The sequence below is a fragment of the Papio anubis genome, chromosome 2 (genome assembly GCF_008728515.1).
Source record: "Papio anubis isolate 15944 chromosome 2, Panubis1.0, whole genome shotgun sequence".
In the NCBI taxonomy this organism is placed as follows: domain Eukaryota; kingdom Metazoa; phylum Chordata; class Mammalia; order Primates; family Cercopithecidae; genus Papio; species Papio anubis.
This window is the reverse complement of record NC_044977.1, coordinates 166,079,437-166,104,306: the sequence shown is the minus strand read 5'-3', so window position 1 is coordinate 166,104,306 and position 24,870 is coordinate 166,079,437. Positions and strand designations below refer to the sequence as shown.

Below are 24,870 nucleotides of genomic sequence, written 5' to 3'. Positions count from 1 at the left end.
GGGTTTCACTATGTTGCCCAGGCTGGTCCCCAACTCCTGACCTCAAGCAATTCTCTTACTTCAGCCTCCCAAAGTGTTGAGACTACAGGCATGAGCCACTGCACCTGACCAAGTTCATTTTCTCTTAAATCGTGTAACATAGCTGGTAACTAAGTGATGATATAAACAACTTACCACAACATGTTAGTAAATATGCATTACACAGTTCTCAAATACAGGTCGTTAAAACAATCCTCTCCCATTGATCTCCTGATTTTTCTTAATTAATTTTACGTAGAACACATTTCTCCCTAAGCATTGTAATTTCATGCCTTTATGTAATGTATTTTTATTTGGCATAGTTCTCAGTGTCCTTTTCACTTAGGGCAGAATGAGCAGGCTTTTTTTTTTTTTTTTTTTTTAGCGTCCCCTAGGTACCAACTATTTCACCATTTACCTCATTTGAGGCTAAAAGCAGATGCTCAGAGAAATTAAAAGACTTGATTGAGGTTATACAGTTAGTAAATGAACATTTGTTGTTGTTGTTGTTGAAGAGACCGCGTCTCCCTCTGTAACCCAAGTGGAATGCAGTGACGCCATCACAGCTCACTGCAGCCTCAACCTCCAGGGCTCCAGCATCCTCCAGTGTCAGCATCCTGAGTAGCTGAGATTACAGGTGTGAGCTACAGCGCCCGCCCAGGGACAATTTTTGTGTTTGCTATAAGACGGAGTTTCGCTTTTGTTGCCTGGGCTGGAGTGCAATGGCGTGATCTCAGCTCCCTGCAACCTCCACCTCCCGGGTTCACGCGATTCTCCTGCCTCAGCCTCCTGAGTAGCTCGGATTACAGCCACACGCCGGGGTAATTTTGTATTTTTAGTAGAGACGGATTTCACCATGTTGGTCAGGCTGGTCTCGAACTCCCGACCTCGTGATCGGCCCTCCTCGGCCTCCCAAAGTGCTGGGATTATAGGCGTGAGCCACCGCGACCAACTTGTTTTTGTTGTTTTTATTCAAAGTCTGAGGCCGTAGGAGAAAGATGGCGGTGGAGTCGCGCATTAGCCAGGAGGAAATTAAGAAGGAGCTTCAGGAGCTGATCACTACAAGACAGGCCCGCGGCCGCCAGTGACAGCCGCCGCTACCGAATGGTCGAGTTCTCCCGGGGGAACGTACCATCCAGCGAGCTGGCGATCTACACTTGGATAGATGCAACCTTGAAAGAACTGAGCTTAGTATAATAAGTCTATCCAGAGGCTAGAAAGCAGGGCACACATTTCAATTTTGCAGTAATTTTTACAGATATTAAAAGATCTGGCTATCGTGTGAAGGAGATTGGCCAGCACCACGTCTGGCAGAAAGGGGACTGGTGACTCCATGACCCCTGCAGTCACAGAAGTTACAACTAGGAGATTATTTGGACATAACGATTACCCCCACTCCTTCAGCGTTCATGAGTCGTATTATATTCTATTTACTATTTCTTTTATTCAGGTTTTTTTGTTTTGTTTTGTTTTGATTTTTTGAGATGGAGTTTCGCTCTTGTTGCCCAGGCTGGAGTGCAATGGCATGATATCAGCTCACCACCACCTCCGCCTCCCAGGTTCAAGCGATTCTCCTGCCTCAGCCTCCCAAGTAGCTGGAATTACAGGCAGGTGCTACCACGCCCGGCTAATTTTGTATTTTTAGTAGAGACAGAGTTTCTCCATGTTGGCCAGGCTGGTCTCGAACTCCTGACCTCAGGTGATCCGACAGCCTCGGCCTCCCTAAGTGCTGGGATTACAGGTGTGAGCCACTGCCCCTGGCTTCTACTTACTATTTCTTGAATGTATTTTTCAGTCAGTTATGTAAAGTAAACTTACATGCTTTTTCCTCCCCTGAAAAAAAAAAAAATCCTAAGTCTACATTTTTCACAACAGAGTCAGTCCTCCATATCTGAAGGTTCTGCATCTGTGAATTCAACCAACTTTGGGTAGAAAATATTCCCAAAATACCTCCTAAAATAATAATACTAATAAACCAATACAACAACAAAATAATACAAATAAAAATACAGTATAAGAACTATTTACATAGCATTTACGTTGCATTATGCATATTCTATCAAGAGATGATTTAACATATACAAGAGGGCCCGGGTGCGGTGGCTTACGCCTGTAATCCTAGCACTTTGGGAGGCAGAGCTGGGCGGATCACTTGAGTCAGGAGTTCAAGACCAGCCTGGGCCAACATGGTGAAACCTCATCTCTATTAAAAATACTATATATATATATCTGTGTGTGTGTGTGTGTGTATATATATACGTATTAGGTGAGCATCTGTAATCCCAGCTACTTGGGAGGCTGAGGTGAGAGAATTGCTTGAACCCAGGAGGCAGAGGTTGCAGTGAGCCCAGATTGCACCACTGCACTCCAGCCTGGGCGACAGAGCAAGACTCCGTCTCAAATAAGTAAATAAACAAGTATACAGGAGGGCCGACGCAGTAGCTCACACCAGTAATCCTAGTGCTTTGAGAGGCTAAGGCGGGGCGGGTGGATCACATGAGGCCAGCAGTTCGAGACCATACCAGCTTGGCCAACATGGCGAAAACCCATCTCTACTAAAAATACAAAAATTAACCGCGCATCGTGGTGCATGCCTGTAGTTACAGCGACTATGGAGGCAGAGGTGGGAGGATGGCTTGAGCCCAGGAGTTCTAGGCCACTGCACTCCTGAGTGAGGCAACATACAAGGAAGATACAAATACTACGCCATTTTTATCAGGAACCTAAACTTCCTTAGATTTTTGTATCCATGCGTGGAGAGGGTGGTCTTGGAACTAATCCCCCACAGATACCTAGGGACAATGTATATTGTTCTGTTCTTCCATATTCAAACTTCCTGTCCATGACCTAGTATTTACTGAAAATATCAGATTTTAGGATGGCATGTAAAATGGGACCCTACTGGCCTTCAGAAAATATGTCTGTTTGTTTGTTTTTGTTTTTGTTTTTGAAACAGTGTCTCACTCTGTCGCCCAGGCTGGAGGGCAGTGGCATGATCTTGGCTCACTGCAACCTCCACTTCCTGAGTTTAAGCGATTCTCCTGTCTCAGCCTCCCGAGTAGCTGAGATTACAGGCGTGCCATCACGCCCATCTAATTTTTGGGGTACTGTTAGTAGAGACAGGGTTTCACCCTGTTGGCCGGGCCAGTCCCAAACTCCTGACCTCAAGTGATCCACCTGCCTCTGCCTCCCAAAGTGCTGGGATTATGCGTGAGCCACTGCGCAGGGCCAGACAAGATCTTATATACAAATTTACATTTAGAAAGATAGATAACTCAATTACTACTGGGGCTGGGGTTTGTTGCCCAGGCTGGAGTACAATGGCGTGATTGCAGCTCACCGCAACCTCCACCTCCCAGGTTCAAGCGGAGTGTGGGAAGACAAAAACATTCTTTTATTTTCTACTTTGTATCCTTCTGCATTGAACTTAAGAACCTGATGATATATACCTTTTATAACAAAATATATTTCATTATTATTATTATCATATTGTCATTATAATTAAATGGGTCAATTTCTTATCTAACTACCAACTATCTATAGAATATCAATAGATATTCAATTGTTGAATATCTATTATGTATCTGAGATGTTTTAAGTACTTAGAGGCTCCAAGTATTCTTAGTGTCACAGGCTCCATCCCCCATTACTGTAACACATTAAAATGTACCCATCTCAAATACAATTTATATACGAATTGAGTTGAAGTTGACTAGTTTTTGTAATGTCACATTTCATAAATATTTATGGCTGGGCACAGTGGCTAATGCCTGTAATCCCAGCACTTTGGGAGGCTGAGGCAGGTGGGTCACCTGAGGTTGGGAGTTCAAGACGAGCCTGACCAATGTGGAGAAACCCTGTCTCTACTAAAAATACAAAATTAGCAAGGTGTGGTGGTGAATGCCTGTAATCCCAGCTACTTGGGAGGCTGAGGCAGGAGAATTGCTTGAACCCGGGAGGCGGAGGTTGCAGTGAGCCGAGATTGCACCATTGTACTCCAGCCTGGGCAGCAAGAGTGAAACTCCGTCTCTCTCTCTCTCTCTCTCTCTCTCTCTCTGTCTGTCTCTCTCTCTCTCTCTCTCTCTATATATATATATAAAGTTACTTTATTTATTTATTTTTGAGACAGGGTCTCGATCTGTAGCCCAGGCTGGAGTGTGGTGGTACAATCATGGCTCACTGCAGCTTCCACCTCCCAGGCTCAAGCGATCCTCCCACCTCAGCCTCCTGAGTAGCTCGGACTACAGGCATGCATACCATCGCACCTGGCTTTTTTTTTTTTTTAATTGTTAATAGAGACAAGGCCTCACTATGTTGCACAGGCTGGTCTGAAACTCCTGACCTCAAGTGATTTCCCTACCTTGACCTCCCAAAGTGCTGGGATTACAGGTATAAACCACTGCACCCAGCCAACTTTTATTTTTATCAAGTTTTAAAATATTTTGTAACCAAAGCATTTTTTTTTCTGGTCTCTAACTTTTCATAGACCCTTGGAAATATCTCATGCCCTAGAAATTGTGCATGAAATGGATAAAAATGGCCCCAGGTGCTGAGTACAGTGCTAGATGTTTCTGATAGGAAGGGGTAGAAAATGATGCCTGCTCTCCAGAAATGTATCATCCAGCTCTACATCTTTTCTTTCCTATCCTCAGCCCATACCTCTTCGTTGTAGTTTTTAAAAAAATTCTGTCCTTACTGTCAGTTCTTTTCCTTATTCTGCTTGGTTTTGGCATAATCCATTCATTTTCTTGTGAACCCTCTAATTAGAACAAAAGTGTTTTAAGGCAGACAAAATGCAGCACAAAAGTAATTACAATCATGCATCACTTAACGATGGGGATACTTTCTGAGAAGTGTATCGATGGCAATTTCATGGCTGTGTGAACGTCACAGAGTGTACTTACACAAACCTAGATGGTGCAGCCCACTAATACCTAGGCCATATGGTATAGCCTATCGCTCCTAGGCTACAAACCTGTACAGGTGTGTTACTGTAGTGAATACCGTAGGCAACTGTAACACATGGAAAGTATTGTGTACCTAAACACAGAAGAGGTACAATAAAGTATTGTACAAAGAGTAAAAAATGCAACATTTTAAAATAGGGCACTTACCATGAATAAAGCTTGCAGGACTGCAAGTCCCTCTGGGTGTCAATGAGTGAGTGGTGAGTGTGAAGGTCTAGCACATTATTGCACGCTACTGCAGACCTTATAAACCCTGTACACTTAGCTTACACTAAACTTAGAAACAATATTTTTTCTTCAATAATAAATTAACCTTAGCTTACAGTAACTTTTTACTTTGTAAACGTTTTAATTTTTAGAACTTTTTAATTCTTTTGTAACATTTGGCTTAAAAGGCAAACACATTGTACAGCTATACAAAAACTACTTGCTTTATTTCCTTATTCTAAGAGCTTTTTTCTGTTTTTAATTTTTTAATTAACATTTTAAATTATTTATTTTAAATTACTTATCTTTTGAGATGGAGTCTCACTCTGTCACCCAGGCTGGAGTGCAGTGGCACGATCTCTGCTCACTGCAGCCTCTGCCTCCTGCCTCCTGGGTTCAAGCAATTCTCCTGCCTCAGCCTCCCAAGTAGCTGAGATTACAGGTATGAGCCACCACGCTCAGCTAATTTTCTGTATTTTTAGTAGAAACGGGGTTTTGCCATGTTGGCCAGGCTGGTCTCGAACTCCTGACCTCATGTGATCCACCCGCCTTGACCTCCCAAAGTGTTGGGATTACAGGTGTGAGCCATAGTAACCAGCTAAATTTTATTTTTATTAAAAAATTTAACTAAAATTGTTGTTAAATTTTGTTTAAAACGTTTTAACCTTTTTCCAAAAAAAAAAAAAAAAAAAAAAAAAACCAACCTACAATACACACCTTGGCCTACACAGAGTTGGGATTATCACTGTCCTTCCCCTCCACATCTTGTCCCACTGGAAGGTCTTCAGGAGCAACAACACACGGGGTTGTCATCTATGTTAGCAACACCTTCTGGAATACCTCCTGGAGGGCCTGAGGTTGTTTTACAGTTAATTTTTTTCTAATATAAGGAGTTCACTCTAAAATAACGATAAAAAAGTATACTATCATAAACACATAAGCCAGTCACATAGTCATTTATCATTATCAGGTATTATGTTCTGTACATATCTTGTATTTGCTATACTTTTATTTGACTGGCAGCATATTAGGTTTGTTGATACCAGCATCAACACAAAAACATAAGTGACATGTAGCACTTTATGTCATTGAGACAACAATAATGTCACTAGGCAATAGGAATTTTTTGGTTCCATTATAATCTTGTGGTACCACCATTGCATATGGTCCATCATTGCCTGAAACATCATTATGCAATACATGACTGTCCATATTAGAAATCAGAATCGCAGGTCTCAAATATATACTTTCACATGCCTAAGGTAAAATATTGTGCTGATTTCTCTGAACATTTGCTTAGATGTCTGGCTGACTCTTTGGAATTTTTGCCTAATTTATTTCAGGCAGACACAGGTCAATCACCAATTAATTGAGTACTTACATGTTTTTTGAGGAATATGACTCAGAATATTTAATCCTAGGCTTATATAAGATTGTGAGGAGCCAAATCAAATTGCAATGATAAGAGCCTGCTTGAAGAGATTTTCACTGCATCATCCTGGCATGTAAATATCTTTCGTCCTGTTTGCAGGGTGTTTTGGAAATCAAGAGAATGGAATATGAAAACATCAACATTTGATTCATATGTGGATATTTCACTTTTACCCAAAAGAAAACGTTTTAGAAAGAAAAAGCCAAGACCAGTGAGACACACCAAACGCCATGAAGAGGAGCAGGTCTATGAGCAAGCGACCACATTACCCTGTTCCATATGCAAGCACGAAATTGACTTAACTGGTATTTTTCTCCATAAGAAGCAACATGTAGCTCTGGCCACGCTGGGTTTCCAGTGGATGGGTGGAAAGAAACCACAGCCCTCAGTGATTGCTGTTCAGAGACAGTTCATGATTTCTAAACTATTGTCATCTTTTATGTTCACTGAAAAAACCCTACAGAGCATTAATAATGCTTTTGAGCTGCTTTGGAAAAAAAAAATACCAGCATACTATAAGATTTTTGATAACATTGACAGGAGTGTCATATATTCTCAAAAAATACGTCATCTATTAATTAAAGGAGTGGGCATTTGTGAAGACAGGAATTCTACATGGAAAGCTGACATGAATGATAAATTCACTGTAGTGAGTAATTTTGGTAATAAACCTAATGTGTGTTTTTTCGGTTTGTTCGATGGACATCATGGTGCCTCAGCGGCAGAGTTGACATCCATGGAACTCCCAGTTTTACTCCTCCATCAGCTTTCCAAATTTGATCCTTCTTACCAAATGACAACTGATGAGCAACAAATAATCAATTCCTTTTACACTGTGTTTAGAGAAGAATACACAGCAATAGAAGATCTCTTTTCTGCCATATACAAAACAGAAGCAGTGAGGCATGAGTATGAGGACATACACAAAGCCTTTGCAAAAGCATTTTGGAGAATGGATAGGCTTTTACGTCTTGGAAGAAAAGAAGTGTCTAGGGTTCAATGGAGTGGCTGCTCTGCAGTTACTTGTATATTGGAAGGCAAACCTAAAAGTCCTTATGCTCATAAGAATTGGAAAAGAAAAACCAACCATGATGGATTGGCAGAGAGCTCCACTTCCCAGGAGATGCCACAAATATTTCCTGGAATATTACATGTTGCAAACACTGGTATGTACATTGAATAGCACCAAATAACACCTTTATGTTTTTGGTTCCTTGCAGCAAAACCCCTCATGCTTCCAGAATTTTTTTATGATTTATTATTTAGCGACTTATTAGTGCCTAGAAATTGCACTGATAATATAAGAAGCAACAAATAACCACAATTTAAGTGCAGATTGCAGGCACAAAAATATTGTAATTATTTTCCAAACAGGCACAGATATGATATAATGTGACAAATATGTTACATTTTCCCAAAGGGGTAGCAATAGAGTTGCTGATAAAGATGAAAAGCAAAGATACTACATATGTTTAAACCTGAACAAAATTAAAAACATTTTGTACACTTCCTCTTTTCAGAAAAATGGAAAGTTGTTTGCTCATTGTTAGTGTAGTTGTTTAAATTGGTCAGTTACTCTGATAAGTGTATTTGCTATAGGTCATTCTCATGCTCACTGGCCAAGTAGCATCTATTTCATCTCAGAGAGAATAATAGTTCATGCCTCAGTTTTATGAGCATGTATTCTCTTCTTAAAGAAGTTACCTGTGTTGTTTAAAAGTTATTTCAGGAAGTTAAGGAATTTGCCAAAATGGAAAGCTCAGAGGTAAAACTTTTTAGCAGAATTGACATGAGTTCCACGCTGAGTTCTATGAGATACTTAACTACAGTTCTACTACCCTTTTCATAGATAGAATTATTATTAATGATAGTGTCCGCTTACTGAATATTGAATACAGAGTAATTTCCTCTTCTAGTCTTACGATAACTTTGACATCTAGTGATATCTAAGTATTGTTAACCCAACGTTTCAGATGAGAAATTAAAGCTAAAAAATGTGAGATAATTTGTTCAAGGTCTCAGAAGTAACAGGAATTGGAGTTGGAAATCAGTCCTGCCATATGATACTACCTCTTAAGGGGATTGTTTCCAAAGCCTGAGGAGGCTGGGCCTCAGCGAGTGGGACTTTGTGGCAGAGACAGTGTTGCAAGGCCAGATAATCACAAAGAATACTACAACGAATGTCAAGGCCCCAGAAAGTCAGCCTGTTTCTGATCCAGCCTGGTTCTGAGCCTGAAATGTCAAGGACTCCAGACTAAACAACACCAAGAAAGCTAAGTGCATGTCCACTGCCTCAGAGTCTTTGTCATTTCTCAGGCTCTATGCTGAGGTTCCAAATAGTTCATAGACATAATCATTACAGATTTAAGTCCAATCTGTGAACTGACCCATATTCTTGGAATTGGGACCCCTATAGAAGTTATCATTAATTATAAGAGTCTTTGTAAAATTAATGTGACAAATTATGACATATTCAATAAGTGGATACTGTCATTAAATGTCTAGACATGGCCGGGGGTGGTGGCTCACACCTGTAATGCCAGCACTTTGGGAGGCCGAGGTGGGTAGATCACCTCGGGTCAGGAGTTTGAGACCAGCCTGGCCAACATGGTGAAACCCCATCTCTACTAAAAATACAAAAATAAAAAATAAAAAATAAATAGCTGGACGTGGCAGGCACCTGTAACCCCAGCTACTCGGGAGGCTAAGGCAGGAGAATCGCTTGAGCCTGGGAGGCAGAGGCTGCAGTGAGCTGAGATCACACCACTGCACTCCAGACTGGGCAATGAAGTGAGACTCTGTCTCCAGAAAAAAAAATAAATGGCCAGGCGCAGTGGCTGACTCCTGTAACCAGCACTTTGAGAGGCCAAGGTGGGCGGATCATGAGGTCAGGAGATCAAGACCATCCTGGCCAACATGGTGAAACCCTGTCTCTAGTAAAAATACAAAAATTAGCTGGGCGTGGTGGCGCATGCCTGTAATCCCAGCTACATCGGGAGACTGTGGCAGGAGAATGGCTTGAATCCAGGAGGCGGAGGTGGCAGTGAGCCGAGATGGCACCACTGCTCTCCAGCCTGGTAACAGAGCAGGAGTCAGGACTCCATCTCAAAAAAAAAAAAAAAAAAAAAAAAATCTAGATACACTGCTGATTGATTGGTTCTAATCTCCAGGTCCAACAATGGGATTTAATTTCCAGGCCTATACAATGGTGTTAAACTGTTTGCATGTAGGCATGTTGCATTTTAATAGAAAGACACATGGGTAAAAACAATTCAAATTGTAAAAGAGAGAACCTGAGGTCATGATTTAGCTACAAAAGTACTCCTGTAAGAAAGAACTTTAAATGACTTCCAGCCATAAAAAAATTTTTTTACACAAAATTTTCAAGAATTATTTTGTATTTTATAGAACAGGATTAATTATAGTGAGGGAATTAGGTTTCCTTTTATAAAATTCATAAAATATCAATGTCATAACTCTAGAATTAAAAAAAATTCTTAACTTATAATGAAGTATGAGTTCAATGATGAAGCCACTGAATAAATGTTGAATTTGTGCATGTGGAAAAAGGTACTGCCAGACTCACATTCTTTTAAAAAATGTTTATCTATTTTATTGATACATAATAATTATAAATATTTATGGGGTACACGTGGTATTTTGATATATGCATATAATATGTAATGACCAAATCAGGGTATTTAAAATATTCATCACCTGAAATGTGTATTATTTCTTTGTGTTGGGAACACTTCAACTCTTCTAGCTATTTTAAGATATACAGTTCCCTGTCTCTGACTGAATGTCTGTACCTTTTTTATTTTTTGAGATGGAGTCTCACTCTGTTACCTAGGCTGGAGTGCAGTGGCACCATCTTGGCTCACTGCAACCTCCGCCTCCCGGGTTCAAGCCATTCTCCTGCCTCAGCCTTCTGAGTAGCTGGGATTACAGGTGCACGCCACCACACCTGGCTAATTTTTGTATTTTTAGAAAAGACAGGGTTTCACCATGTTGGCCAGGCTGATCCCGAACTCCTGACCTGAGGTGACCCACCCTCCTCTGCCTCCCAAAGTGCTAGGATTATAGACGTGAGCCACCACGCCCAGCCTAATTTTTGTATTTTTAGTAGAGACAGGGTTTCAACATGTTGGTCAGGCTGGTCTCGAACGCCTGACCTTGTGAACCACCCACCACAGCCTCCCAAAAGTGCTGGGATTACAGGGGTGAGTCACTGCGTCCGGCCTGTTTGTACTTATTAACCAACTTAACTTTATCTCCTCCTGCCCCGTCCCCAACCTTTCCCAATCTTTGGTAACCATCATTCTGCTTTACCTCATTGAGATCAACAATTTTTAGGATCCACATATGAAAGAGAACAAGTAATGTTTGTCTTTCTGAGTCTGGCTTATTTCACTTAACATTATGTCCTCAGTTCCATCCATGTTGCTACAAATGACAGAATTTCCTTCTTTTTCATGGCTTAATAGTATTCCATTATGTACATATACTACATTTTCTTTATCCATTCATCTACTGATGGACATTGTTGACCCTGCATCTTTACTATTGTGAATAGTGCTGCATAAAATGTGGGGGTACAGGTATCTCTTTGATATCCATTGGCTACATACTCAGTAGTGGGATCTGCTCCCCATGACTCAAATATCTGTTAGACCCCATCTCCAACATTGTTGATAAAATTTCAAGATGATGTTTGGGGGGAACAAAAATACATACCATAGCAGGGCCTTTATTATGTTGAGATATGTTTCTTCTATGCCTAATTTGTTGAGAATTTTTATCATGAAGAGAAGCGAATTTTATCAAAAAAGTTTGGGGGGCATTTATTGAGATAATCATATGGTATTTCTCCTTCATTCTTGTGTCATATTTATTTTATTTTTAATGCTGACTGTATTACAAGTCATCACGGTGGGCTATTTATCATACTCAGTAGTGGGATCTGTCCCCATGACTCAGACATGTATCAGAACCCATCTCCGCCGGGCGCGGTGGCTCATGCCTGTAATCCCAGCACTTTGGGAGGCCGAGGCGGGCGGATCACAAGGTCAGGAGATCGAGACCACGGTGAAACCCCGTCTCTACTAAAAATACAAAAAATTAGCCGGGCGCGGTTGTGGGCGCCTGTAGTCCCAGCTACTCGGGAGGCTGAGGCAGGAGAATGGCGTGAACCCGGGAGGCGGAGCTTGCAGTGAGCCGAGATCGCGCCACTGCACTCCAGCCTGGGCGACAGAGCGAGACTCTGTCTCAAAAAAAAAAAAAAGAACCCATCTCCAACATTGTTGATCAAATTTCAACATGATGTTTGGAGGGAACAAAAATACATACCATAGCAGGGCCTTTCATATGTTAAGATGTGTTTCTTCTATGCCTAATTTGTTGAGAAGTTTTATCATGAAGAGATGTTAAATTTTATCCAAAAAATTTTTGGCCATCTATTGAGATAATCATATGGTATTTCTCCTTCATTCTGTTGGTAATGTGTCATATTTATCTTATTTTTAATGCTGACTGTATTACAAGTCATCACAGTGGGCTATGGGGAAAAGTTTTCAATTAGCAGTAATCACACCGTGGCTAAATCTCACTGGCTATGATACTGCCTCTGCACGAAGCTTCACATTTATTGATTTCTGTGTGAACCATCCTTGCATCCCTGGAATAAATCCCACTTGATCATGGTGCTTTAAAAAATATATGTGTTTTTTGATTCAGCTTGCTAGTATTTTGTTGAGGATTTTCACATCTACATTCATCAGGGATATCGGCCTATAGTTTTCTTCTTTGTTGTTGTGTCTTATCTGATTTTGGTATTCAGGTAATGCTGGGCTTGTGGAATGAGTTAAAAAGATTTCCTTCCTTTTCAATTTTCTGAAATAGTTTGAGAAGAATTGGTGTTAATTCTTTTTTATGAGTTTGGTAGAATTCAGCAGTGAAGCCATCTGGTCCTGGGCTTTTCATTTGGGGGACTTTTTATTACTGACTCAATCCTGCTACTTGTTATTGGTCTGTTCAGGTTTTCTATTTCCTCCTGGTTCAGTCTTGGTAGGGTTGTATGTGTCCAGGTGTTTATGTTTATCCATTTCCTCTAGGTTTTCTAATTTGTTAGGGTATCATTGTTTGTAACAGTCCCTAGTGATCTTTTGTTTTTCAGTGGCATCTGTTGTAATGTCTCCTTTTTCATTTCTGGTTTTTTTTTTTTTTTTTTTTTTTGGGATTTTCTCTCTTTTTTCTTGTTTAGGCTAGCTAATGGTTTATTGACTTTTAAAATCTTTTCATAAAAATGATCTTTTGTTTAACTGATCCTATGTGTATTTTTTAGTGTCTATCTTGGTTAATTCTGCTCTGATCTTTATTTTTTTCCCTTCTATTGAGTTTGGTTTGTCCTGGCTTTCTAGTTTCTTGCGGTGCATTGTTATGTTGTTTATTTGGAGTTTATTACTATAAATTTCCCTATTAGTATCACTTTTGCTGCATCCCATAGGTTTTGGTATGCTATGTTTTGATTTTCATTTGTTTCAAGAAGTTTTTGATTTCCTTTTTAATTTCTTTATTGACCCTATGATTGTTGAGGAGCATGTTGTTTAATTTCCATGTGTTTGTACAATTTCCAATGTTCCTCTCGCTATTACAGTTCTATTCCATTGTGGTATGAAAAGATACTACTTGCCAGATGCCTGAAGTCAAGGTGTTCACAGGGCCATGCCTCTTCTAGGGTAGAATCCTTCCTTGGGTCTTCCAGCTTATGGTAGCTCCAGGCATTCCCTCACCCACAGCTGCGTAATTCCAGTCCCTGCCTTGATTTTCACATGGCATTTTACTGTTCTGCCCGTGTGCCTCTACTCTGCGTATCTCTTATAAAGACATTTCTCATTGGAATTCGGGCCCACCTGGATAATACAGAATGCTGTCGTTTTGAGATCCTTAACTACAACTGCAAAAACTATTTTTTTTTTCCCAATAAGAACACATTGACAGGTTGTGGGTGTTAGGAGTAAATGTGTGTTTTTGGATATATGGTCTTGAGCTTTGTTTTGGGATGAAATTACTTGGAAATAGTTTGATCCTTTTAGATCCTGTTTTTTTAATTTATCAGGCAAGTCCAGGGCAGTGTTGAGTTTGGGTCTAATTATTCTCTGCTACTGAGGCAAAACCTTCCTAAGTATGCTACCTAATGATTCCTGAATTAATATCTTTTCAGCCTGGCTGGTTGGAACAGGAATTATTCTACCAGCCCTATGAGTCCTCAGCAATGCTCCCTCTAATCCTTTTCAAATGTTTCTTTTCCCAGTTTCCAACCACACATGTATTCACCAGTACCCATCTAAACACTTGAGAAAGACCCACTAGAGAAAGACCCTCGAAAGGTATCTGGAATTCTCTAGAATTCCAGATGTAAGCTCTTTTCTCTCTGGTATTCTGTCCTCAGCAAGCTCTAGCTGCATTGGTTTCCCTGGACTCTTGGCTCTGTCTCTTCAAAACAGATGAAAGTGTAAATCCAGTCACTGTTATTGTATCTTGACCAGAAAGATAAGAAATTCCATATAATTTATGTTTTGGGGAATTATGTGAGAGATGTGTCATCCAGAGTACTGCATTTGCTCCTGCCTCGTGTCTGCCTGTTGACACTATCAATATGTACTAAGTGATCCATTTGAGGCTTTCAGTCTACAAATACGTGAAGGTTGGTGGTTTCACATTCTTTGTTTTGTAGAGATGGGGTGTTGTTATGTTGCCCAGGCTGGTCTTGAACTCTTGGACTCAAGTGATCCTCCCATCTTGGCCTCCCAAAGTGCTTTGATGCTTTGATGAGCTTTAATCTTCTCATGTATTAAACATGTGATTATCCTTGCCTCACAGGATTACAGATGTGAGCTACAATGTCAAGCCAGTTCCAAGTTTTTTGTAGCTTCCTTTCTTCCCTCTTTCTCTCTTTGGCATAATCTGAAATAGTCAGTTTTTCTGTAGTCTGTGTGGTGGCAACAGGCATAGGTTTATTTTTGGTTCACTGTTTCAGTGAGGCCATCGTCCTTTGGGGTCCTAGCTTTGTTGTGGTGAGCCATTTAGTCTTCCCCATCTCGGAGAAGCCCTAGGTTTTGTCTCCTGTTTCATAAGCCTGTGATTTTTTTTTTTTTTTAAGACAGAGTTGGGTTGGGTGCAGTGGCTCACTCCTGTAATCCCAGCACTTTGGGAGGCCGAGGCGGGTGGATCACAAGGTCAGGAATTCAAGACCAGCCTGGCCAACATGGTGAAACCCTGTCTTTACTAAAAAATACAAAAATTAGCCAGGTGTGGTGGTGGGCACCTGTAATCCCAGCTACTTGGGAGGTTGAGGCAAAGAATTGCTCGAACCCAGGAGGCAGAGAGCTGAGATCGTGCCACTGCACTCCAGCCTGGGCGACAGAGTGAGACTCCGTCTCAAAACAAAACAAACAAACAAACAAAACAGTCTTGCTCTGTTATCCAGGCTGGACTGGAGTGGCTCGATCTTGGCTCACTGCAACCTCCACCTCCCGGATTCAGGGTTCAAGCGATTCTCCTGCCTCAGCCTCCCGAGTAGCTAAGACTACAGGCACATGCCACCAAGCCCAGCTAATTTTGTTTTATGTAAAGACGGGGTTTCAACATGTTGGCCAGGCTGGTCTCACATTCCTGACCTTAAGTGATCCACCTGCTTTAGCCTCCCAAAGTGCTGGGATTATAGTTATGAGCCACTGCACCTGGCCACCTTGTGGAAATCTAATGTGGATTTATTCGGCTCAATACATGGTCTTAGGTAAAAGCTAGTTTCTGCTCTTGGTATACCTGAATTTAGTCATTATGCTTCTTGAGTATTTTGTACTTCGGCTATATTAACCAGGATATTTACTTGTTCTCAGTGGAAGGGTCAATCTGAGACCCAGACTGCCTCATTACTGCTCCTTTTTAATATTTGAGTGCTTTGGTGTATCTATTATTCCAATATCTTTATGTCTAGATTGTACATTTGTTAATAATTCCTTTTAATGAGGCCCTGTAAACTTTTATTTCTAGTGTCCTAGCTTTGTGTCTCAAAAGCTCACAGTAAATTCAGAGACCAGGCACAATTTTACCCACTATTTCTCTATTATTCACTTTTTTTTTTTGAGATGAGGTTTTGCTATGTAGCCAGGAGCACAGTGGTTATTCTTAGGCTCAATCAGAGGATACTGCAGCCTGGAACCCCTAGCCTCAAGCGGTCCTCCTGCCTCAGCCTCCCAAGTAGCTAGGCCTACAGCCTACGCCACCACACCCGGCTATCACAATTTTTAAATTAGTGGTCACCTGAATCCCCCTTCCCTTCTCAAGACTGCCACATCACTCCTTCATCTGATCTTCAAAATCTGTGAGGAAAGGATAATCACATTTTTAATACATGAGAAGACTAAAGCTCATCAAAGCATTATACAAGGTTATATAACCAGTGAGTGAGCCAGGACTCCAGTCTTTCAGGCTTGAAGTCTGGTTACTTCAAATGAACAGTACTAGCTCTCTCCTGTTTTTAGGGTGTCTTCATTTTTATGTGGACTTTTCTGTCTTCATTAATCGCTAATGCTGTATTTGCAGACCTCAGTTGCCTTTCTTCTCTAGATGCGTTTCCATGGGTGTGAAAATGTGTTCATTCGGACTAGTTTAGTAAGTTGCTTTTAAAATGATCTCCACCCCTACCATTTTCCCCTAAAGTCTAATTCAACTCCAGAATCTCCTTCAATTTTGTGCAGGAAAAAAGCCAAATTCTTAACACTGACATTTTATATACCTTCCCTTCCCCTTCTCCCTTTTTTTGATGGTGGTGCTAAGGAACTCTCACATGTTTACAAACCTGATTCTGAGAACACATTCAACAAATATTTCATAAATAGTTGAGACTCGTGCATAATCTAGTTAGGCTTGAGGGGTACAATGGTGAGCAATGAACAATGGACATGAGTTTCATGATCATATGTCTATAAAACAAAAGGATATTTTGAACATCCAATGAAAGCTAGTTCAACATGAGTGAGGCTCTTAAGATAACCATTCTTAGGAAGTCACAAAGCTGCTGTCCATGCATAAAATTAAACAAATTCAGCCTCTTTTGCTGAAACTAGAGCATTGCAGAAAAACTGGATATAGACTGTTTCCCCTAATCTTATTTACATACAATTCTAATTTACTTATGCTCCTTTATAATTGTAATTTTCCCTTTCCCCAGTAACTATTTCAATTTTTCCCAAGTTCCAAGTTACCACTGCCTATCTTAAGCCTGTAATTCTACTTTGTATTTTCTTATAGTTCTTTTAGAAATGGGTCTGAAATGAAACATTTGTCGTTTCCCCTCTCTTTTGAATAGCCTCTCTACCTGCTTTTCTCTTCTTAGAACACCAACCTTTAAGTGTCTACCTCTTAAATTAGCTTATTGAGTCTCACAGTAACTTTGACAAATAACACTGCAGGTAAAGAACTGTTACTTAGTGAAATAAAGTGATCTAATGAAGGCCACACAGACAAAAGTTTGGGATTCAAGTCTGACTGTGTCAGGCTCCTAAATCCTTCCACTCCCCATACTGTTTTTCTACACCAAACTGTCCTTATTACTCCTGGGCAACGTTGTGCATCCTAGGTGTGTTTTTATTTTTCCTGCTTCATCCATCATGTATATAGGTATGTTTTTTTCTGATCACCACATAAACTTCCTTTTCCTCTTCTCTCACTCCTTCTTAAAACGTTCCTGCTCTAATCAACACTAAGTCACCTTTCTGGCTTTATCTGAGAAAAATCTTGATATTGCCTACTCAGCTCTAGAATTCCCTGGTTGGGATTCCAGAGTTCATCCTAAGTTTACTGGACTTTTCCTTCTCACAAAAGTTGGTGATAACCCAGTAATTGCAGGAGGCAGCCACATCATTACCCTCTGCATAAGAAACACTTTACCTGACTATGCCACTTTAAAAAGGCTTGAGCATCATCTCAAAGCGGCTCTTTTTAATCCCCAAGATTATTGTTCCTAAACACGTTGCTCTTCCAGTAATCCTGTTCCATTTTTATTCTGGTAACATTTTCTGAAGAGCGCAATCTCTCCAAATACTGAAAGTTGTTACCTTTGTCTAGGACTTGAATTCATTTATGCTTAGATTAAAATTGTGTAGTGGTTTCCAACACAGTTCATTGCTTGGTTAGCTGTTCGCATTTCCTCCAAACAGATGTTACCAAGAAACTTTTTAAAAAGCCAAATTGTCCTTTCTCTTAAGCTATCAAAGGCTGCTTCCTCTCCACTTCTCCAGACTACGTGGACATAAGTGATATTTAATAATCTTCCTCTAATTTCTCATCTTCATGGAAACCTTTCGTTCATTATCATGTTCAAGCTTTCAGTTTAATATAGCACTTGACTTCAAACACCCTGTTTGTAGCTGACAGCATATGCCGCTCATTGTTACAAAATGAAACTGTTGACTCTGCATATCTAATTTTTTAGTTCGTTCCATTAGTAGTCTTCCTGATGAATCTTATTTACCCTCTACTTCCTGGGTTATATACACAAATAGTTAAGAAACGCTGGCTACTTCTCCTTCACTTTTCCTTTCCTTCATGCACCACTCATACAGGTAAAGAATGCGATGCCAGGTGCAGTGACTAGCGCCTATAATCCCAGCATTTTGGGAGACCAAAGCAGGAGGATCGCTTGAACCCAGGAGTTTGAGACCAGCCTGGGCAACATAGCGAAAGCCTGTTTCTACGAAAAAATGCAGAAATTAGCCGGGTGTGGTGGAACATGCCTTTAGTCCCAGCTCTCCGGAGGCGGAGGTGGGAGGATCACCTGAGCCCAGGGAGGCCAACACTGCAGTAAGCCGTAATCATACCACTGCACTCCAGCCTGGGTGACAGAGTGAAACCCTGTCTCCAAAAGGAAAAAAAAAAAAAAAAAAAGGCATTATCTCCCTTTTTAACAAGTAGAGCAAGAACTGCAACCAGGATTTAATGTCCTTTCTCTTAAAATATTTTATTGTGCTGAACCCAAAGGATGTTCACAAGTAATAAAATGGGCCAACATGGTATGTCCTACTCTGTAGCACAGGAAAAAAAAAAAAAAAAAAAAAGGCAAATAGTGCATAAGGCTACACTTGTCAAGCTCTCTGTAGAGGTAACTAAAATAAAAATAACCTGTTTACCATCCTTTCATTGTAAGTACTATTCCTTTTAAATTCTTTTCAAATCACATACTAGGAAAATAATGCTTTTTCTTTTTGCTAAATGGCCTTTTGGCTTGCCACATGCAAATAAACATTTACAAAGTCAATGGATTTGACTATTCTGAGCCAAATTATGTCCCTTTTGTTTTCAGAGCTATGGCCACACAATTCACGTGTATGTACACACGTACAAATTTTTCTAATTTAAGAGGTACTGAACCATATGTACTCCTAATAATTCCATTTACTCAGTTGGCACGTTAAGTGCCACTTCATGTTGCCTAGCTGATTCAGTAATAATTTATAATTCAGCAAAAGTCATTATTTTACTGACTTATGTTCTGCAAAATCTAAGTCGAATAATCAACAGTAAGACAAGTTAATACACAATATTAATAACCACACTATAAAGAAATGAGGGGCCATATGGCCTTTAAGAACTATTTATGTAGTTTCCAAAATATTTTTCACAAACATCATCTTTTAGTCCCAATCCAGTAGCTCAGCTATTAAAAATTCCTATTATATAAATGAGACAATAGTTTCTGTCTATATCTGACACTAATGCTTTTACCAATTTAGGCTATTTTTGAGTCTCACTCTATCGCACAGACTGAAGTGCAGTGGTGCAATCTCGAGTCACTGCAACCTCCGCCTCCCAGGTTCAAGCAATTCTTGTGCCTCGGCCTCCTGAGTAGCTGGGATTACAGGCATGCACCATCATGCCCGGCTAATTTTTGCATTTAGTAGAGACAGAGTTTCGCCATGCTGGCCAGTCTGGTCAAGTGATCCTCCTGCCTCAGCCTCCCAGAGTGCTGGAATTACAGGCATGAGCCACCACACTGGCCACCAATTTAGGCTTTCCAACTATAGTACTATACTAGTTGCATGGACCTCAACTTTTTTTTTTTTTTTTTTTGAGAGAGTCTTGCTCTGTCACCTAGGCTGGAGTGCAGTGGTGTGACTTCAGCTTACTGCAACCTCCACCTCCTGTGTAGAGGCGGTTCTTGTGCCTCAGCCTCCCAAGTAACTGGGATTACAGGCGTGCATGCACCACCATGCCCGGCTAATTTTTTTGTATTTTTAGTAGAGATGGGGCTTTGCCATGTTGCCCCAGCTGGTCTCAAACTTCTGGCTTCAAGTGATTTGCCTGCCTCAGCCTCCCAAAGAGTGGCGTTTACAGCTGTAAGCCACCACACCTGGCCTTGGACCTCAACCTTCTAAGTCTAAATTCTTTTAGCTATAAAACTGTGGGCCTAGAATTGAACTCCTCCTGCAAGCAACTAAATGATCCCAGGTACAGGATCATATTTAAAACCAGAATATTCTATGTAAATTTGGCATTCTATTCCAGAAATTTTAAATCTCAAAGATGGTATAATAATCAAATATTATTAACCCCATCTCAGAACAGTTTAATAACTTTCTATAAGTCACAAATGATTTCATACCAAGAAAAACAATATGTAATTATATGTAATTTTAAAAACATAAAATTATATTCCTAAAAACTTGGGGAAAATCAATTTTTCCTAACTAAAAAAATTCAGTTGTTCTTAAAAAATACTCCACAAAAAGTTACAGAAATATATAATCTCCCGCCAGTCTGTTCAGATCCTGTTTAAACTGTAAGATTTCAATGAAGCACACCATCATGGATTCATTTGAACCATGAACAAACTACAACCAACTTTTAAGATTTCAGTTTCCAACCAAAGGGTTTAATGTTGGCTGCCTATTATTCATGTAATACATTAATAATGTATTTCTTCACAGGAATGATTGACTTAATTTTTAAAAACTACACATTATAGCAACCTAACATTAATAGTGACATTCTGATGTTTTCATCACCCATGACCTAAGCACATTCAAGTTTTAACTTGTACTGGTTACACAACTGTCATTCTGTTTTTTTAAAAAAAATCAAAGTTTGTGTTTTAAATTGAAGAAGCATTTATCTTAAAACATTTAAAAATCTGCTAGATGGAATATATGTTGGCTATAAAAAAGTTCAACTCATGACTCTCCAATATAAGTAATATTAAGTCATTTCATTTAAAAATTTAGAAGTTACTTTGCATTATCTGTAATGTTAACACTAAATGTAGTAGTTTTAAACACTAAAAGTTGCTTAACAATGAGGTATAAAATGATGTTTGAATCTGTATTTACCATAAATCATTCAGTAGTGATATATTACACGTATTTAAACAGTACTTTTACATAGCCTGCTTTCTGTTTAGCATTGAAACACAGAATTTACTAAAGTTAGCAGATTTTGAATACAATTGGTTATCTCTAGGATAAAAATTTCTTCTTTTAAAAAATAATCTTTTAGGTAATGTGCAAGCAGTCTTGTGCAGAAATGGGAAAGGTTTTTGCCTAACCAAAGAACATACTACACGAAACACAAACGAAAGAAGAAGAATACTTCAGAATGGAACAGTCATTAGTTCAAATGAACCATACGGGCTTGTAGAAGGGCAAGTAAAAACTACACGAGGACTTGGATTTCATGGAAATCTCAAGCTGAAAAAGTCCATTATCCCAGCACCTCAAACTATTTCTGTCCCTATAGATGACCTATGTCAATTCCTTATTTTAGCTACTAATGGACTTTGGGAAGTTTTGGATAAAGAGGAAGTCACTGCCCTGGCAATGACAACATTTCACATGTATAAAGAAACATACTGTTCTATCATACCTAAAAAATCTTCACCATCCAAAGGGCCTCTGCTTTTTTCAACCATTGAACCAAACCTTACTAAATCACAAAGTAATATCCACGTATTGTTTCAGTATAAATCTGTATCTGAAGGATGTGTGTCAACTACAAATTCCAAAGAAAATTTGTCCGATTCGAACTATTCTAAATACTGCATTTATAACCCTGAGAATGTAGAAACATTTCCAGCAGAAACGACTCATCATAAACCTTGCAGTGAAAAAGTAACTGACAGACCAACTAGTGTCAATGGTGTGGCAACAAATGAAAAAGAATCAGGCACTAAGAGTTTCTATGAAGGTGCAGCTGAGTACGTTAGCCGTGAACTTGTAAATGCTGCTTTACTGGCTGGCTCCAGAGACAACATTACAGTTATGGTAATATTTCTCAATGGAAGTGAGTATCAGCTTCTGACATAAAAAATAAAAGTTCCAATTATCCAGAGCACCAAAATATAATACCATAAAGCAATTCTTCAATGATCCAGATATTAGGACGATTCATCAATAACATGCAAACAATTTTATGAACACAGTAAAGAAAATATAAAAGCGGATATTAGGTCATATAATATCATTTATATATGTTCACTGTTTTATGCCAAAAAAAAAAAAAAGAAAGAAAAACCAATACTTGCTTTTTATACCACTTTATTCCAACCTGAGCACCTCAATATAAAACTAAACACTGGTGAACCGTTTTCCTAATTCTGCATTATTGTAAATGTACAAGTTCTCCTAGCAGTCCAACACTTAAATAGACTAAATCATCTCTGACACATGGTAGCTTTCATATAATGAAAATACCTAAAATAATTAGTGCAATATACTGAACTGATCAAAATAAAATGAACTTTGGAAAAGAAGGCTGCAAGATTGTTACTAACATATTGCAATACTTTATGTTACAAATTACGGGTACATTGTTTATTATGGTTCTAGCCATAGAGGAACAACTGAAGCCCCTTCTTGTCCAAGGGGGAGAGAGAAATAATTAGCTATTTTAGTAACTGTACATTTTGCATACTTTTAAGCAACTCTTAAATATTACAGAAAAGTAATACAGATATGGAGACTACAATGCAGTACCCTATTTACAGTACAGCTGAAGATCGAATTTAAAATAATCAAGTTTGAATATACATAATTGTTAGTGCATTGACTATATTATGTCAAAAGGGAACAAAAGCCCCCTCCCTGCCCCAAACAACAAAACCTATGTAATGGCCAGCAGTGATTAATCGGAAATCAGACACCTGGTTTATTTCATTTTTGTTAAAGAACTCACATGTTTGAAAGGAACACTATCCATTAAGGTGCATTTATTAGTTCTCAAATTCTTAAAACAAGATGGGATTGCATTTGATTTTTACCCCATTTAAAAAAAAAATGGGACTGGCTATAATTAAGATACCATTAATATTCTTCCCCACCCCCCGACCTTGTATATGTGGGATTATTTTCTTGTGGCTAATTTATTAAAATGTGGAATGTACATTTTAAATACAGATACCAGGAGAAATGAACATTTGCCTGAATACTATGGCTAAGCATCATAAATAACTTTAGAATCTCCTTCTTAAAAAAAGGACGTTTTTGAAAAGCCCAAATTAGTAAGTTCCAAATTTTTTTTCACAGGTGACTACTGTACCAGTGTGAAGAAATGGGCTGGTTAACTGTGTGGGTCCAGACAGTCATCTGTCTATATTCCTAGTGATGAGAAATTATTCCTCCTAACCTTCCAATGAAACAAGTGTCCACATAGTTCTCATTTTTTCCCTATTGTTGAAACATTAGTGAGAAGGACCCATGCATGTTATTAAAAATTAAGTTCAAAACACTTAAAATAATTCTGTATTAGAAACTTGACTCTATCATAAGTCTCTTCTTTTGGAAGTCATACTGGGCTGGTTAAATGCTCCAATTCCATTGTTATTAACATTTAGGAAGCAGAAGACTATTCCAGCTAGTTCAAACTAGAGGTTTAGTTACTACAACACTGACTCCTGGTTGGTTGTGTGGGTTCGGTGAGGTCTACTCCTCTTCCTCTGGCAGAATTTGCTCCTGGATTTTGTGGTTCATTCTTTGGCAATTTTTTAGCTGAAAGAAAATGATCAAATAAATGGAATATTTGAATACTCATATTAGTATCAGTTTCACCTGCTATTTATAATTTTTCTTTCCAGTTAGGTTACCCCCAAAGTATTATATAACCACATGTTCATTCTTTTCAAATGTTTACTATCTATTAAATGCCAAAACATTGGTTGCTGTCTTAGGGAGTTTGACTTCTGGGGTAACTGTGTTGGGGGAAGGGTAGATGGGGACTGGCTGTAGACACAATTAAAACTTAAGCCTGACTAGTGCTTTATGTAATTCTCTACACAGATTCACTCAGTAATACCAGAAAAGTTGTATTTTATTTTATACTCATTATTACTACTTCTTCTTTTTTTTTGAGATGGAGGCTCGCTCTGTCACCCAGGCTCACCTAGGCTGGAGTGCAATGGCGTGATCTCAGCTCACTGCAACCTCCACCTCCTGGGTTCAAGCGATTCTTGTGCCCTGGCCTCCTGAGTAGCTGGGATTATAGGCATGCCCCACCACGACCAACTAATTTTTGTTTTTTAGTAGAGACGGGGTTTCACCATGTTGCCCAGGCTGATCTTGAACTGCTGACCTCAGGTGATCCACCTGCTTCGGCCTCCCAAAGTGCCGGGATTATAGGCATGAGCCATGGTGCCTGGCCTCATTATTACTTCTATTTAAAAAAAAATCTAAGTTAATAAACATGATGGCCAGCCAGTAAACTTATCAGTAAGTTTATAAAGAAGCTCAGCTCATATCAGCATTCTCCAGGCTGCCACAAACGCTTTTTAGAACAAGTCAGGATAGAAACAAATACCACTGTAATCATCACCTCAACAAAACTTGTCCTCTATTGTGCAACTAATTATCACCCCGAATTATGATAGATCATATCTACTATTTCCTTCCTGGCTTCCACAGCCTTTGGCCTTAAAACATCTATATACATTTTCTCTCTCACACTCTCTTTTTTTTTAAGAGACAGGTCTCACTCTGTCACCCAGGATGAAGTGCAGTGGTGTGATCATGGCTCACTGCAGCCCTGAGTTCCAAAGTGAGATGGGGTCTCACTTTGTTGCCTAGGCTGGTCTTGAACTCTTGGGCTCAAGCAATCCTTCCGCCTCAGACTTCCACGTGCTGAGACTGCAAGTATGAGCCACCATGCTCGACCTCTTAGTTTTTAAAAGAGAAACTTACACCTTGCAGAGTAACCATCAGC

The 24,870-nt window shown here is 39.5% G+C and overlaps 2 protein-coding genes, 1 non-coding gene and 1 pseudogene across 5 annotated transcripts in view; 2 read left to right on the top strand and 2 right to left on the bottom strand.

Annotated features, from left to right (window-relative positions):
* PP2D1 (protein phosphatase 2C like domain containing 1) overlaps positions 1-24,870 on the top strand; it is a 30,480-nt gene that overhangs the window by 3,030 nt on the left and 2,580 nt on the right. The window contains exons 2-3 of one of the 2 annotated variants that reach the window (XM_003895162.5): positions 6,724-7,790; positions 21,178-22,953. In XM_003895162.5, coding sequence (XP_003895211.1) covers positions 6,724-7,790; positions 21,178-21,983 — 1,873 coding nt within the window. In that variant the 3' untranslated portion in view covers positions 21,984-22,953. Of the gene's footprint in view, positions 1-6,723; positions 7,791-21,177; positions 22,954-24,870 lie in introns of those variants that run through there. The other variant, XM_017955940.3, reaches the window with a different exon arrangement.
* Positions 914-1,546, top strand: LOC116273840 (annotated as a pseudogene).
* LOC116273879 lies at positions 12,123-12,262 on the bottom strand. The gene has a single exon (XR_004182388.1). It is a non-coding gene; the product is annotated as a U4 spliceosomal RNA (small nuclear RNA).
* RAB5A (RAB5A, member RAS oncogene family) overlaps positions 22,198-24,870 on the bottom strand; it is a 36,466-nt gene continuing 33,793 nt past the window's right edge. For both annotated transcript variants that reach the window (XM_009201779.4, XM_009201780.4), the window contains one exon: positions 22,198-23,663. In XM_009201779.4, the coding sequence (XP_009200043.1) occupies positions 23,548-23,663 (116 nt within the window). In that variant the 3' untranslated portion in view covers positions 22,198-23,547. The remainder of the gene's footprint in view (positions 23,664-24,870) is intronic.